At 37.6% G+C, this 17,613-nt stretch overlaps 1 protein-coding gene across 5 annotated transcripts in view; it reads right to left on the minus strand.

Annotated features, from left to right (window-relative positions):
• NARS2 (asparaginyl-tRNA synthetase 2, mitochondrial) overlaps positions 1-16,963 on the minus strand; it is a 109,864-nt gene extending 92,901 nt beyond the window's left edge. For 3 of the 5 annotated variants that reach the window (XM_090267789.1, XM_090267788.1, XM_090267792.1), the window contains exons 1-5: positions 16,471-16,963; positions 12,891-13,000; positions 12,402-12,522; positions 10,189-10,329; positions 4,772-4,852 (exon numbers count right to left, since the gene is read on the minus strand). In XM_090267789.1, the coding sequence (XP_090123915.1) occupies positions 4,772-4,852; positions 10,189-10,329; positions 12,402-12,522; positions 12,891-13,000; positions 16,471-16,611 (594 nt within the window). In that variant the 5' untranslated portion in view covers positions 16,612-16,963. The remainder of the gene's footprint in view (positions 1-4,771; positions 4,853-10,188; positions 10,330-12,401; positions 12,523-12,890; positions 13,001-16,470) is intronic. The other 2 variants (XM_090267791.1, XM_090267790.1) reach the window with 1 other exon arrangement.
• Positions 16,964-17,613: the final 650 nt, after the last annotated feature.

Consider the following 17,613-nt stretch of genomic DNA (forward strand, 5'->3'; position numbering starts at 1 on the left):
CCCAGCACAAGTGACTACCAGTCTCAACTTGGACTGTAACTCTCATCAGCTGATTCCAAGTCTGGCAAAAGCTGCAGCCAGTGTTGGCTTGGAACGTAGCTTTTAATATCAGCCAGAAGCCTGGCACAAGTGTTTGTTGCCTTCAGCTCACATCATGGTGCCCACCAAAGGGTGCCAAGGCTAGCACTAGTGGCAACTGGCCTTGGTTCACAGCAGAGCTTCTCCTAAGCGCCTCGAAGCCCAGAACAAGTGGCAACTAACTGTAGACCACTTTGTAGACTCCATGAGGCGGCCCCAAGTGAACACAAACATAGGCTGACGTTGGCCTGCATCTGAGCCTCTCCCAAGAGGCTCCACAACCGACACACCTGGTGGCCAACACACCCAACCAGCTCCACAAACAACATACTCTTAGACTGGACTCAGTTGGCATCAGAGTTCTGCCAAAGTGACTCCCACTTCATGCAGTCAGCCCACACACAACAGCTTAATGGCTGTTAAGCCCTCACAGCCAGTCAGCCTGAGGGTCAATCCCAGACATGGATGTGCAAACAGCAACTGAGACCCAACTTCAATAGGAGAGCACATACAACTCTCAAGAACCAGGTTAACTATTATATGCCCAAAATTGGATAACCAGGAAGAAACAGATAAATTCACAGGAACATATAATCTTCCAAGGCTGAACCAGGAAGAAATAGAAAACTGGAACAGCCTGATAACTACTAATGAAATCTAATCAGTAATAAAAAAGTCTCCCAACAAACAAAAGTCCTAGACCAGATGGCTTCACAGTTAAATTATACCAAACATTCAAAAAATAATAATTATCCTTTTAAAATTATTCCAAATAAATTGAAGAGCAGGGAAGGTTCTCAAACTTATTTTATGAGGCCAGCATTACCCTGATACCAAAACTAGCCAATGACACTAAAAAAAAAAAAAAATTATAGGCCAATATCCTAGATGAACATAGATGCAAAAGTCCTCATCAAAATATTAATAAATCAAATTCAGCAATACATTAAAAAGATCATACACCATAATGTGACAGAGCACATAAACAAAATGAGGGATAAAAATCATATGATCATATCAAGAAATGCAGAAAAAAGCATTTAACAAAATCCAATATCTATTTATGATAAAAAAAAACTCTCAGCAAAGTAGGAACAGAGGGAACAAACTTCAACATAATAAAGAGCATATATGACAAATCCACAGGTAACATCACACTCATAAGGAAAAGTTAAAAGCTTTTTCTTTAAGATCAGGAACAAAACAAGGATGTCCACTTTCACCACTTTTATTTAACAGAGTATTGGAAGTCCTGGCCACAGGAATCAGATAGAAAAATAAATAAAATGCATACCAATTGGAAAGAAAGAAGTAAAACTATCATTATTTGCAAATGGACATGATACCACATAGAGAGAACCTTAAAGATTCCATCAAAAAACTATTAGAATAAATGAATTCAATAAAGTAGCAGGATACAAAATTAATATTCTGAAATAGAATGCATTTTTATATACTAATGATAAACTGTTGGAAAAAGCAATTAAAAAACAATCCCATTTACAATTACAGCAAAAAGAATAAAATACCTAGGAATAAATTTAACCATGAAGTAAAAAACTTATACTTGGAAAAATATAAGACATTAAAGAAAGAAATGGAAGAGGATACAAATAAATGGAAGCATATACCGTGCTCATGGACAGGAAGAATTAACATCATTAAAATGTCCATAAAAACCAAGCAATCTACAGATTCAATGAAATACCTATCAAAATATCAGTGGCATTTTTTTCACAACATTAGAACAAATAATCCTAAAATTTATTTAGAACCACTAAAGGCCCTGAATAGCCAAAACAATCTTTAGAAAAAACAAAGTTGCAGGTACCAAGCTACCTGATATCAAACTATACTACAAAGCTATAGTAATCAAAACAGCATGGTACAGGCATAAAAACAGACATATTGATCAATGGAACATAGTAGAGAGCCCAGAAATAAACCCATGACTATATGGTCAATTAATCTATGAAAAAGGAGGCAAGTATATATACAATGAGATAAAGACAGTCTCTTTAATAAATGGTGTTAAGAAAACCAGACAGACACATACAAAAAAAATGAAACTGGATCACTTTCTTATATCATATACAAGACTAAACTCAAAATGGATTAAAGACTTAAATCTAAGGTCTGAAAACAAAACTTTTAGAAGAAAACATAGGCAGTAAACTCTTTGACATTGCTGGTAGCAATATGTATTTTTTTTGGACATTATCTTCTTAGGCAAGGGAAATAAAAGAAAAAATAAGCAAATGGGACTACATCAAATTAAAAAGCTTTTGCAGAGTGAAGGAAACCATCAACAAAACAAAAAGACATCCTACTGAATGGAAGAAGATATTCACCAATGATACATCCAATAACGGGTTAATATGCAAAATATATAAGGTACTCATACAGCTTAACACCAAAAAAAAAGAAATAATCCAGTTAAACAATGGGCAGAGAACCTGAATAGACATTTCTCCAAAGAGGATAGACAGATGGCCAATAAACATATGAAAAGATGCTTAATGCACTAAATCATCATAGGAATGTAAATTAGATATTACCTCACAAACCTGTCAGAATGGCTATCATCAATAAAGCAACAAAGAAGTGTTAGCGAGGATGTGGAGGAAAGGGAACCCTTGTGCACTGTTAGTGGGATTGAGAATTGGTGCAGCCACTGTGGAAGATAGTATAAAGGTTCCTCAAAAAATTAAAAATAGAACTATCATATGAACCAGTGATTCTACTTCTGGGTATTTATCTGAAGAACTCCAAACACTAATTTGAAAAGATATATGCTCCCCTATGTTCACTGCAACATTATTTATAATAGCCCAGATATGGAAGCAACCTAAGTGTCCATCAATAGATAATTAGATAAAGAAGATGTGGTGTATATATACAATGGAATATTAGCCATAAAAAAAGAATGAAATATTGCCATTTACAACAATGTAGATGGATCTAAAGGATGCCATGCTAAGTGAAATAAGGCAAAGAAAGACAAATACCATATGATTTCACTACATGTTGAATCAAAAATAAACAAAACAGAAACAAACTCATGGATAGGGTAATAGAAGATGGTTGCCAGGTGGGAGGGGGGATGGAGGGCCAGGTAAAAAAAGGTGAAAGGATTAAGAAGTAAAATTGCCAGTTATAAAAATAGTCATGGGGATGTAAAATACAGCATAAGGACTACGGTCAATAATATCCTAATAACTATGTATGGTGCCAACTGGATACTAGACTTATCAGGGTATCACTTCAAACACTATATAAATGTCTAAACACTAAGTTGTACGCCTGAAAATAATATAATACTGTATGGCAAAAGAGTGAGAACATACTGAACCAGAGAGAGCAGTTATAAATAAGTCTTGTCATTTGACAGAAAACCCAATATGTGAAAAGAATCATGACTTCTTAAAGAAATCAGTGGCCCTGGCCAGTGTGGCTCAGTTGGTTGGAGGGTCAGCCTGTAATTGAAAGGTCGTGGTTCAATTCCCCATCAGGGTACATGCCTAGGTTGCAGGTTTGAGCCTGGATCCCTGATTCCCCTCAGGGCGCATACGCATAGGATTCAATCCCTAGTCTGGCAGTTTTCGGGAGACAACCAATTGATGCTTCTCTCTTGCATTGATGTTTCTCTGTCACTTCCTCTCTCTACAACCAATGGGGAAAAAAAGTACCCGGGTGAGGGGAAAAAGAAAGAGAAAAGAAAAGAAAGAAAGAAATCAGTGACTAAATAAAAGAAATACAAAAAGCGATTACTTATCAACATATATTTCTATAAATTATTATACTACTGGCCAATGATTTTAAGCAGACTGGCAAATTGGTAAATGAAAAGGCTTTCAACTGCCCACAAGTAAGAAAAACTAGTAAATTTAAAATTACCTACAAGGGCAGGCTGACAATTACTGAATAGAGTATTAAAATAAGAGCCTTCATGAGGTGTACAGAACATAAATAATTTCTTTTCCTTTCTTTTAAATTCTCATCTGAGGATATGTTTTATTGACTTTAGAAAGAGAGAAGAAGGGAGGGAGGGAGGGAAGGTGAAAGGGTGAGAGAGAGAAACGCTGACTGATGTGAGAGAGGAACATTGATCAGGTGCCTCCTGCGTGCGCACCAACTGGGGGTTGAACTCACAACCTAGGTATGTGCCCTGACCAGAAATCAAACCAGTAACCTTTTGGTGTACAGGACAATGCTCCAAACCAACTGAGCCACTACACTAGGGCATAAATATTTCTTACGAAAAATGTTTTTTTAAAGACTTTGAAAAAGGAAATAGTCACATGTATACTTTTCTAATTTAACTTATCTTTTAAAATATGACTTCCATCCAAAAATATTAACTGGGGGTTGAATTTGCACAAAAGGTATCTTAGAATCTTTATTAATCTCTTCAAATTACTCCAGTTCACCAATTCACAGTTATATAAGAAAAGCAAATGGCATCCTAAACTTAAAACCTACTCCTTTTAGTCACAATATAAATAATAGAGCTGATAGAACAGGAATCAGAGAAGTTCGAATTTTCTACATATTTTTTTTTAAATATTACTACTGAAAAAATTTCAGGTTCTGGTCATGATTTAGCCATACAACTCTTATTAAATTTAAAACAAACCCTCAAATGAAAAATGTCAGAGAGCAACATATCCCCAACGTGGGAAGCACAACTTACTTCAACTTGAAAAAGTTCCCCAGCCCCCTCACAGTCATTGGACGTGATTATTGGAGTATGAATATGCACAAAGCCACTGTCCTGGAAGAAAAAGAAAAGCCATTTTTTTCAGCATACCTGTATATGGAACAATTCCAAGAAAAATATATCTTACTGTACAATTAAAATAGCATTAAGAGAATGCCATATCAAACTCCTCTCCAACTCCCCAAATAAAACTACTGAAATACCAAGCTGAGTGTTTTACTATGCATAAAAGCACAAATAATTTTAAATCAGGAAATGAGTTAGACATTATCTAGTCCAATTTCCTCATTACAAAGATAAGAAAATTGAGGCCCATGAAGGCTAATGAATTGCCAAGTCAACAACTAGTCAGTGGCAGCCCAGGGCCGTAACCCAGGTCTTCTGGGTCTGTCTCTGGTACTATTTCTTCTTCCACTTTTCTAACATACTGGTAGTGATTTAACCCACCCCACCTCCACACACTCAGCCACTCAAGGTTAATGTATAATAAATAACCGTTAGCCACATTGCTAAGAGAATACAGGGGTAAATGTAAAGTTTGTTATTTTGCAATGAGAACTTCAATTGTAACAAAGCAGTGAAAAGGAGAAAAATTAAAGTTGACAAATACGGACTAAAGAAATAAACTGCAAACAAGGCAGAAATGATTTTCAGGAGGTCTGTCATTAAATTGACGGTAGGAGCACTGCACATGGCACAGACAGTGTACTTCCTTTTGCCTCAAAGAAGATTCTGAGTAGCAAATGCATCCATTACTGAGGCGCCCAACTGCAATTTTTCCGCTCCAAAGTCTGAGATTATTTCCATTAGTGAACCACAAAAGCTGTTGCTAGTAGAACTGAAATAACTCAACAACTTCAAGGTTAAGCTTCATTCATTTTGACTATGGATATAGGCAAAAGGTTACATTTAGTATAAATGTTGCAAGGTGGGCGTGGGGGTAGCTAAAGGGGACTTAGGCTTCAAAGGCAGAATAGTATGTGTTTAATGGAAAAATCATGGTCTTGAAATCAATACAATAAATTCATATATGGTATATACTTCTAATCTCTGCTATATCTGCCTATCACGGCTGGAATGCAAAACATCTCAGTGTGTTACCAGGGACCTCCCAAATTTGCTCCCTCCTTCATAAAAAGGTTAAAGTATTCTGGTTAAGATACAAAGTATCTAGTTAACAACTTGCCTTATGATGTAGACTGAGTAAATACTCAAACTCTGAATTAGGAGTCCCTGGGAAAGTATTCAAATAGGTACTTAGTCTGGGAGCAACATGCCTAGAGGTGCTGCACAGAGCACATTATAGAGAACAAATGAAATATAATCAATAATAATATTACTGCATAAAATTTTTATCTCCCAGGAGCCAAGAATTGTGGACATGAATCATTTATTCCACACGAATGCAGGCAACGATGAGCTTGAGTGCAGTAAACAAAGAAAGGAAATGAAAAATCCAAAGGAAATGAGGGTGGGGAGAGGGCAGGGAGGGGGGGGAACTTAACGGCTAAATATAATTGCCAAAGTTAGAACTGGTCAACTGCCACAAGAAACATCACTGTAAATCTTATGAAAATAACTACATGAGATTAAAAAATAAAACTCACTCAAGTAGTGGGAATGATTTTTAATAAGTAATGCTAAACCTTTCAAAAGGTGTCACCAACTTTTTAAGGCTTAATGCCGCTAGCAAGACTTATCAGATCAAAGTCCATAAAATTACCAACTAAAGCTATAAAGTATACAAAGGAAGAAAAATAAAACATTGAGAATAAAGTTCAAAAAAGAGGAGTGGAGAGGGTAGGAGAAAGATAAAGTGGAAAATAAATAGCAAGGATTGGAGGAACCCTGGCAGCAGCTGTTCCAATGTGTTATCAGTGTGTTACTTATCCTGTCCCACAGCAAAGTGGTTCCTAGTTAGAAGTAGGAAGCCCAGAGAAGGAGCCAAAAATAAAAGCACATACTTTCATATAATTTTTCAGATAGCACCCACTACCTCTATGTATCTAAATATCTTGATAGATATTTTATAAGGCACTGAGTATCTGAAAAATACAAAATTCACGTACTAAGGCCCATAACACATCACTCAATGGCTCAGGGACTATATTTTCTTTCACACACACACACAGCCACACATCCAAAATAAGTATCTTTATTTATCAGAATCAACAACAACAACATAACAGCACTTGCTAGCCACAGGCACACCACTAGCAACAAAAAGTGAAAAGAAAGCAAAAAAAGACACACACAAAAAAAAATCCACAGAAACAGTCACAGGAATTCAAAGACACAGCAGTGTGGGGTCATTTCAACACAGGTACAAAGAATACTCCACACTGTGACTGCTTTGAAAGCACTGCTCTACAGAGGAGGGAAAAATCTGATCCTTAAAGGAAGAAGCTTGACTCATCAAGAAAGGGCAACCTTTTTTTTCTGGCTCAAGTTAGGAAGCCAGGGAAGTATGCAATACACTGTAGGATAATTTCCACTAGAATTTAGAAAAAATGGTGCCTCAATAGATAATCCTTTATTTGAAAAACTCAACTCTTCTAAAATAACTCATTCCTTCAGGATCCCCGATAGTCAAGTTTTAGTTCATAGCAAATGTATCAATTTTATGAGCAAATCAAGTTATACACAAAACATTTTTGATACTCAAACCAAAAAGTAACTCTAGATGCTTAAAGTATCCTAATTAAAAGGTACTGTCCGTTAATTTTCTTCTATATTTCTAGATTTGAAATTTATGAAGATTTTACATTTTAAATAACATCTTTTAAGGAGCCTAATATAACAACTGACAGAAATAGTACTAAATACTAGATAACATATAACGATTACTTAATATGTCCTATAGCTCTCCTGTGATTTCTTTAAACAATTTAGTCCTAACTATCACACATATAATTGGTGACATTATAGAAGTTGGATTATATTTTCCAGGTCTTTACAATTAAAATGTGAATTTATAGCACTCAAAAAACGTACTTACTTTATAACTATCACCAACAGTGTTAAAATTTATTTCAACCACTTAAAATGTTTTTTAAATTTTATTTTGCTTATTTTTTGACTTCAGAATTTCTAGTTTCTTCCTTTATTTTTTAATTGTTTACAGCTCTGCAAAAGTTTCACATAACAAAGAAATGCAGAAAATAGGTAAAGCCCACTTATCAATGGATGGCCAATACCACCACCTGGTGGCCAGAAATCTATAAAACTACTTCAGAATTAGAACAGGTTCATTTTATCAGCTGTTAAAGTAGATAGGGGAAAACATTTTCGGATCTGAAGAAATTTTCTGTTTGTGTGAAAAACCATACGGACGTTGCATAAGAAAGTTTATGAGAGCATATATAAATGCTCCCTTTCAAACCAGAATGGGATGATATTGTATAATGTAAATTATTTTCCCTTGTTTACTCAAAAGTGTAGTATATGCTTTAAAGCCATGATGTTCTTTAGCTGTTTTACCAGAGTTGTCCGAGGGAGCTTTTCAAAAAACAAGAACTCTCTTGTATGCTACAATAGGTTGGGCCTACATGATATAGGGAAGGATATACTATCAAACAATCTCTGCAAATTAGCTAGATCTGAAGAAGTGGCATAGGAAGAGTTCCAAAACCACACGGAATAACATTGAACTTTATTTCTGGGCCACTCCTTGTCTTTGCCTCACCGCCACCCCCACCCCCATCCACATGAGGGGGTCCCCTCACCTCATCAACTTACCAACTATTGTACATTCCACTGTGGCTTTCCCAGGGGTGGGGAAATGGTAGGAAAGCAAAACTAAATAAGACAAAATGCCTTTAGTTATTATATCAATCTACTTGATCAACACTGGTAACTCTTTAAAATTTGTGCTTACTATTTATATATATATACAGTATAGTATAGATATATACTATATAGTATGCATATAATATATATATTATGTCTATGACCAAAATGGAAAAATAGGAACCAGATTTACTCTCCTAACTGAAACAACCAAAAAAGAAAAGGAAAAAAAAAAAAAACAGCACAAGGAAACCACATGAAAGAATGGTTTTTAAGATACTAATAGACAACACAGATCTCTGAGAGACGGGAACCAAACATAGTGAACCCCACCAGCAGCCCAACTTACTACCCTAAAATATTCCATACCATAGCAAGGAGAGTGGGATAATAAAGTGGAGCCCAGCAGACTCCCTCAGATGAGGAGACAGAGCTGGGAGTCTTAAGAGACCAAAGTGACTAAAATTCAAGGCATAATACTAGAGAGGAGAGAGCTGTGCGGGGAACTCCAGAGATGGGTAGAGGGTCACCTGGAGTATAGGGAGAGGAATGATAAAGCAAATGCTTGTGAGGAAACCATCCAAGGCCACAAAAAAGAACCACCCAAAAAGATTAGAAGAAACAGTACCTGGCACTCACATGTGGCTGGAAACCATGTCTGTAACCACAAGCCAGACTCAGAAAACTCACAATTCACAAGGCACTAGGTACTCAGGAAGGCTTTGCCTCAGCCTTAGTCCTAGACCAAGAACTTCTCCAGACCTACTTAAAACCAAGACCTAAAGGATCAAAAAGTTTTCAAATAACTGCATACCAGAACAAAGTTTAAGAAGCTTAAAATTCACAATGTCTGGCATCTAATCAAAGATTTGCAGGTATGCAAAGAGGAAGGGAAACATACTCCATAATGAGGAAATTAATAAGTCAAAACTGACTCCTGACAGATATTTTAAAACTAGAAGAAAAAGACATAAAAACAGTATTTTTACTGCATTGTATATGTTCTAAACCATATTGACTATGTTCAAAATTAAGTAGAGAAATGGAAGATATTTTTTAAGAGGGTCCAAATCAAACATCTAGATATGAAATCTAAAATGTATGAGATGAAAAAATGTGCTGGATAGAAATAACAACAAATTAAACATCGCAGAAGAAAAGATAAATAAACTTAATGACACAGCAATAGAAATTATCCAAAAGAAAATCACAAAGAAAAAAAAGAATTTAAAAAAAGGGAAGAACATCAGTGTGCTCTGATATTTGGGTAGCTGAAGTCCAGAAAGGATGGAGAAAACATAAAAAATATTAGAAAAAATAATGGCTGAAAAAAGTTAATGAAAATAAAAAAGAATAGATCTAAGAACCTCAACAAACTCCAAACATGAAGAAACTGTGCCAAGGCACTTCATAATCAAATTGCTCAGAAGCAGTGATAAAGAGGAAATTTGAAATCAATCAATCGATTAAAAAAAAAAAAAGTACCATGAAAGTAAAGGGTGCTTGGAATAAATGACTAGTAGAATTTTAGGATAATATTCCAGTGTTACAATTACTCAATTTTTTTACAAGACAGAACACGGAGAAATAAAACACCTTACCTTAAAGAAAGAATGAATAGCAGCTGTGGCTTCACTGCGAACCCTCAGTATAGAACTCAGGACATTAGTCCTACACCTAAGGTGAGGGAATTGCCTTAGATACTCCAGAGGAGGCCTCTCTTTATATTTAAAAGGGAAATCCTGCCAATAAATGAAAACAAATTAGAAGCTAAAAAGATAGTTTCCAGGGCATTTTAAAAATAGTAGTGCTTTAGAACAAAACTAAGATGTTTTCCTTCATTATTTCTTATATCTGAATATAGCCCAAATTAATTCCAACAAGTTAGTAGAATGGTGGTGGGGTGGAATCAGAGAAATATGGGTTTTAATTCTGCTCTACTACTTATTAGCTGTGGAACCACGGGCAAGTACACTTGATATCACTGAGGCTAATCTGTTATTTACCCAATTTCTGTTAGCTATCAACCACTACTTACAAATAGAGAAATTAGAATTTAATTATGCAAAATAGCCCACTGTTTGGCACACAGGAGTACTGAATATTGTAGATATTAAAGATTGTTTTCTACAGCTGTTTACAGACAGCTGGTACTTAAGTTTTAAATCACCCAAATGTCCTGAAAGTCCACAATCACTCATAATCAATTGACACTGTTTAATCACTGTTTACCAACATGCACTGCTATCTAAGAATATGAGGAAGGGTCAACAGCTTTCTGTCATCTGGCAGAGTAGCGTATATTTACAAAAAATTTAAAGAAAATTATGAATGTATCTTGAAGTATTTCCGCCCTACTCACACTGGTGTTATAAGATTAAGAAGACAGAAACAAACCAAAACCAAAGTTTCAATAAAAAAGTAACAAAGAAGCTAAGTAAAAAAGCTACCCCAATAGCCTTCTAGATTTATCTATTACTTTTAGGCTGTGTGCACATATTAGTTTATGTTGTATAGAAATAAGCACCACATTTACTAAAGTAAAAAATATGACTTCATTAACAGGAATTTGGAGGCTGTTAACGGGTTCAGAATTCCCTAATGTCTGAATACTTAAAAATAACACTGAAATGAAGGGAAAGAGAAGGTGAAGGTATCAACACTCACAGATGCCAAGGGAGAACAATTTAAGAAGAATTAACACATGGTAAATTTTTAATAATCATATATCCCAAAAAAAGAAGAACAATGGCTACTGTCTCCATTCCTCTCTGAGTTCCAAATTATTTTCAGTTTATTTTTCAGAAATTTCAGAACCTGAATCTTGATTTTACATGTCAATTAGAATTTCTTAAAAAATTACTCAGAACGTTTTTAAGAAATTGCCCATTTTCTTATTGCCTATATTTAATTTCTTCTAAGAACTAAAAATGAATTAAAATAATGCAATTTCCCTGTATTTCCTCATTTTTTGTTCACTAAATATTTGAAGTATCTCAAAACCACAGGGAGTCAAATGGCTAGTACATACATCAATTTCGGCTGTGCCATTAATCAGCTCTGTCACCTTGGGCAAGTCATTTCACCTGGCAGGGCCTCATTTTCTCCAATTTAAGAAATTAGATTAATAATCTATGATTTTATTCCTGCTAACTTCTTTATTAGGTTATAAATAAAAAGTTACTAACAGAAGAGTCTTGTAAAAACAGGTATAAACATATCTTCATGTAGAATTTCTTTGTTCAGCCCAAGAATTAGAACACTCTAGCTGTCTAAAAGAATTTTCTATAATAAATGGAAATGTTCCGTATCTGTGCTATCTAATATGGTAGCCACTAGTTTCATATGACCACTGAGCACCTGAAATGTGGCTAATGACTCCGAGGAATGGAATTTTTTATTTAATTTTAATTGATTTAATATTTAACAGCCACAGGTGGCTAATGGCTACTATATTGGACAGAGCAGTTCCAGATCACGCAAGTCACTTCTAGACAGAACTTTCCTTAGAACGTGGTCTGCCCTGGTATGTCTCTGTCCTTAGGCATGCTTGAAAAAGTGGCAAGTTTCAACTGTGACAGAGATGCATAGACTATACTTAGCTCTTATTCATAATCCTCAGCCATCTACATAGATACTTTTTGCTAGCTACTCTCTCTACATTCCTTAGGCTCTGCTGCCTCTTTGAATTACCTGGGAAGTTACACTCAAAACACATTGTAAGTGCCATCTTCCCAATAATCACACTTACGACAGATTGCTGATGTTTTTAATTAAGCTTAAATAGCTTCCATTTAAGTGTCAAAAAACATACCTTGGGATCACAATTTCCAACAACTTCAATTTTTTCTGCTTTCAGTTCCACATTTTGTCTTTTGGCTGGACTTTTTAGCAACTGTCCATGAACTTCCACAGAGCTGCCAAAAGTCAGTTCTCTATAGTAACAACACAGCATAAACAAGATATCATTATACACAACCCTCATTTTAATACAAACCTTACTATCAGAACATTAAAATATTTAATGATAGAACTTTTTATCCTTAATTAGTTAAAAAGCTGTAGGTAGTTAAGAGAATGAAGCAAAGGATAGGTGGGAATATTGTTTCATGAAGATGTTAGACAGAGGAGGAAAGGCCTGAGTTTGAAGGATCTTGATTATAAGTATTTGGACGTGAACCTTAAAACTATGAAAAGCAGGTTTGTTTAGAAAGATCAGCAGGGTACTGAATTAGGAAAGTGGGGAGCAGAAGAGATGAAAAACAAAATCAAAGGACTCACTTCTTATTTTTTTAAAACTCACCTACTGTCAAAGTTTGAATCTGCTACAACCTGAAGGCTTTCCAAAGAGGACCCATCATTTACATGCAGGAACAAGATGTCCTTCTGGGATCGGACTGAACGAATCCATCCCTAATGAAAAGAAATAGTTCTAAATGAGAGTTTAAAACATGTAAACATTTTACATTTTCATTACACATACACATAAACTAAATGAAACCAAGGAAAAAAATGTCATAATCCTGCCTTAACAAATCGATTGCTTTTAGTTCACTCATAAGTGTATATACTTTTATATGGTTCTTATCACAGTGAGATATAGCTTTGGCACTGTTTTGTTAATAAAGCTCATCTTTCTGAATAGATGCCTGACATTCCATTTGGTTGAAGAGCCTAATTAACATAACCAATCCCCCCAATACTGGCTATTTCACACATTTTCTCCTGTCCCTGCACCCCCTTAATTGGGCTATAAATAATGGAGCACGTATTTTGGTTTCTTTCTCCTTTTATATCAAATTCTGAGAAGGGAGATTATGTAGTTATAAATGAGAACTGTCTTTATGGGATTTTTTTCTTTCACAAAATATCATAAAGAGTTCTTAAGAAAGTTCTCATTATCAACACAAGTTATAAATAAACTTTCCAAAACACTCTGAATTTAAATGGCAAGTAGGTCTGAGTACAAATGAGATGTCTTCAGGTATACCAATTAACATGAAAAACAGTTCTCTCGCCAATCACATCTAGCTTAAACTTAATTAGCAGAGAAGATGAGAGAATGTTCGTGTAACAGACAATGAACAATTGTGAAACAATTGATAGTGTTTGATTAACTATTCAACATGCCTGGGAAAAGCAAGATGATCCTACTTACAAAAACTGTACAGTCACACACCACTTAATGACAGATACATTCTGAGAACTGCATTGTTAGGCAACTTCAACCTTGTACCAACATCATAGAGGGCACTTACAGAAATCTAGATGGTACAGCTACTATACACCTACCCATGTTACTGTACAAATCAACATGAGATTAAATGAAGCACAAGAGAAAATGATACAATCAAGAGATGCGGTAAACGCAAAATGTATGAGGCTGCTGCAGGTGTAACAAGGCATACTCTTCTACAGCAAACTTTGTACAAGTAAGTAGAAAGAGTAGACTGTAAAATAAGAATAAAAGTATAGTAAATTCACAAACCAGTATTCGTTTATCATCCTTAGAAGTATTATGTATGTAATTATATGCGCTATACTTTTATACAGCCCTGGCTGGTTTGGCTCAGTGGATTGAGCGTCGGCCTGCGAGCTAAGTGTCGCTGGTTCGATCTTCCAGTCAGGGCACATCAGAGAAGGAAAACTCTGTCTCCAAAAAACCTCCGCTGCCTTGCGGCATACCTCTTCAGGGGAAAGGCTAAGGGAGTAAACCCCGACAGAAAATCCGGAGCCGGAGTCCCTAAGGCGGTTTGACGTTGTAGTCAACACCGGCAACTCCTGCGGCGCACCTGAAGCCAAGCTGTATTGACTCCGTCTTTCCCTTGGACCCTTCAGCTGCGAAGAGAGGGGGGGTCTGCTGCATGGGCAACAGCAGACCCTCCATATCACCCTGCCCAGGCTCTGTAGCTTCAGCGTCATCGCATGATGTCGATTCAACACGGGAGGAGACAGATACCATGTCACTCCCGAGTCGGACTGCACAGCCATTGTCGGCGGTGCAGATAGACTCTTAAGAAGCTACACCATCGTCTCTCGAGACGGACGGCTGCCGACGACGACGACTTTTATACAGCTAGCAGCACCTTGGGTTTGTTTACACCAGCATCACCATGAACATGTGAGTAATGCACTGCACTATGATGTTAGGTTATCAAGGTTACCAAGTCACCAGGAGACAGGACTTTTTCAACTCCATTATAATCTAATGGGACCACATCTTTATGCGATGTCATTGACCAAAACATTATACGGTGTGTGACAGTACTGTCCCTTATTTTCTTTCTATCCCCAACATACTTTACAAAGAGTCTTCCTTGACCTCCTCACAGTTAAGGACTTCCTCTGCTTTCTCCAAGTTCTTTATTTATACCACTAACACCTACCATATTGCTGAAATTACTTGTTTCAGCCATTAGACCAGGGCTGTCCAACAGAAATGTGAGCCATAAGTAATTTTACATTTTTTCAATGGTCACAGTAAAAAAAGTAGGTGAAATTAATCTAAGTATTTTATTTAACCTATTATGCCCCCAATATTAACAACATGTAATCAATATAACAGTATTTTGTATTCTTTCTGTTCTCCAAAATCAGTAATTTACAGCACCTCTCAATTCAGACTACCCACATTTTAAGTGTTCAGTAGTAAGCAGTACCAGTGTCAGGTAGCTACTATATTAGACTGGACAGCACTAAAGTCAAAGCCTCTAATTGAGGCACTAGGCTGTTCTTTTCATCTTCGAGTTGTCTGTAGACTAGCACATAAAAGGTGTCATTAATGTATGCCAAGTTAATAGATGAATTCTAGAAAAGATTTTGATTTGTATCATGGAAAGAATATGAAACCCAAAGAAATGCAGAGGGGTAGATTAATCATATTGCTAAATATCAGGGATAGGTGAGGACAACAAAAATAATTGTCAGTGTCTCAGCAAACCACCTTGCTTGGCCTGCTCCTTTAAGAGGAAATATATGGAACTGCTGCAAATACTACTAGCAAGAGGAATAATAGCTAACATTTATTGATTTTGGACTACTGTTCTATGTCTTATACCTATCATCACCTTCATTTTTATAAGAGGAAACTGAGGGTTAGGGCACGTTAAGTGACATGCCCCATAATCAGTTACACCTAGGCAGCTTGAATCCAGAGCTCTTTCAAGCCGCTACACCCCACTCTTTTTCCTAGTTTCATGCAAACCCTCTTTCGGCACTGCGGTCGAATGAAAGGTATGGTTTAGTTGAACAAGTATTTACAGTCAGCCATGTGTGAACGCCAAGACACGTAAGACATATTTTCTGCTCTCAAGGAGCTAGCTCAAGACAACCAGCATGTAACTGTAGATATTTATTAGAAGGACTAAAGAAGAAGGGATGCCTTCGGTTATTTTGCTGTATGATTAACAAGTTTACAGGTAATGCCCTGGTACCATGAAAGCAAAGTTCCTGAGCTTTACAGGTCTCACAACAGCTTTTGCGAAACGTAATGGTAGCCAATGAAAGGAGCGAAGTGTGAATACACGCGACTGCCTATATTTTCTAATTTTCCACTGCCTGTCATTCCAGAGGCAGCTTTAATGGTGGACCCTTAAACTTCTGAAGGGCCCCCCAAAACCCCAACTTTACACTTTTTTCTAATGACACCAAGTTTGGTTTCATTACTATGCTGCATAAAATATGATTAACATGTATTTTTATTTTCCCTGTCTCTTTTTTTTAAGGGGCCCAATATTTTCTTCTGCTCCCGGGGCCTCAACCCTTAATCGGCCTGTGTCGTTCTGACCCGACAGTACAAGCCAAGCCTAGATGTGGATGTGCCATGTCACACACACACAAAATAAATAAAACAAAAATAAAGACACCCTTTCCCATACACCAACCTGAACCTTAACGAGCTCCCCATTCTTGTTCTGGGCCCCGAGAGCTTCCCGCACGCTCAGTTTGGCTGAAGGCTTGGGTCTCGGGCAGGGAGTAGAGGAACAGGAGCGCAGGGCTCGGAGCACGCACCGGGCCCCGAACATCGCGCAGGTTCCCCAGGCCCTCCGTCCTCAGCACCAGCCCAGCTCCTAGCGCGTTCGGACCCTGCCTGCGGGGACCCTTCCCTCTCAGCCGCTCCCCAATTCCGGGCCGCGGCCTGCCGTCAGGTGCTTCAAAACCCCCCGGGTGCTCCCTTCCCCTTAAGAAGCTCCAGCTCTATCTCCAAAGAACGTCTCCTCTGCTTCCCTCACCCCGAGGGGCGGAACAGAAACAACACGTTCACCGGCGTAAGCCGCAAGGAAACCACGTGCCGCAGCTGGTCCGGACGCCCCACGGTCGCGCGGGGTTTATAAACCTACTCTGACCCCCTAGCCGAAACGCAAGCAGCCGCTATACGTCACCACGCCAGCCCTAACGTCATCACGCTACGAGGAGGCTGAGAGCCATGCGTACTTGTGACTCCAGTTTGAAGAGGAGGTGGAGCGGAGGAAGGGGCGGGACCAAGAGCTAAAATGGGGCGGAGCTAAGGCATTAAGGCCGTAGGTGTGGTTAGCCGAAGGAATTACCGGACCCACGTGGGGAGGGGTCTGAGAGTCTTAATTTTTAACGCTTACAGGTGATGCTGAGGAACAATGAGAGGAAGGAGTGACTGGGCATAAAGGAAACCGTCCAGAAGGACATTTAGTTGAGAGAATTAGCCTGAAGCTGGATATCAGTCGTTCCAGAGTTCTGAGCAATGAGATAGACAGTTGTGTGGCGTGGCATCGGGGCATCGAAACAGACAGTGGTATAAAAGGAGGATCAGTTCCCTAGCAGAGCCTAAGCGTGCAATGCCAGGCATGGCCGGGAAAGGTAGCCCTCTCACAAGTAAGAGTAACTTAAGAGACCTTGAATGTTATGGGAGTCAGAGAAGGCACACAGTTGTGAAGATGTTGGAGAGAGATTGATGGGGTGTCCGGCATTGCCTGCCAGAATCTTGGAGTCTCTCTTTTTGTTTTCCAACACAGTTATTTGCATTTGTTTGACCTGGAATCATTGACCCTTTT

Source organism: Furipterus horrens, unplaced genomic scaffold (assembly GCF_987537825.1).
Source record: "Furipterus horrens unplaced genomic scaffold, mFurHor1.1.pri manual_scaffold_2, whole genome shotgun sequence".
Classification (NCBI taxonomy): domain Eukaryota; kingdom Metazoa; phylum Chordata; class Mammalia; order Chiroptera; family Furipteridae; genus Furipterus; species Furipterus horrens.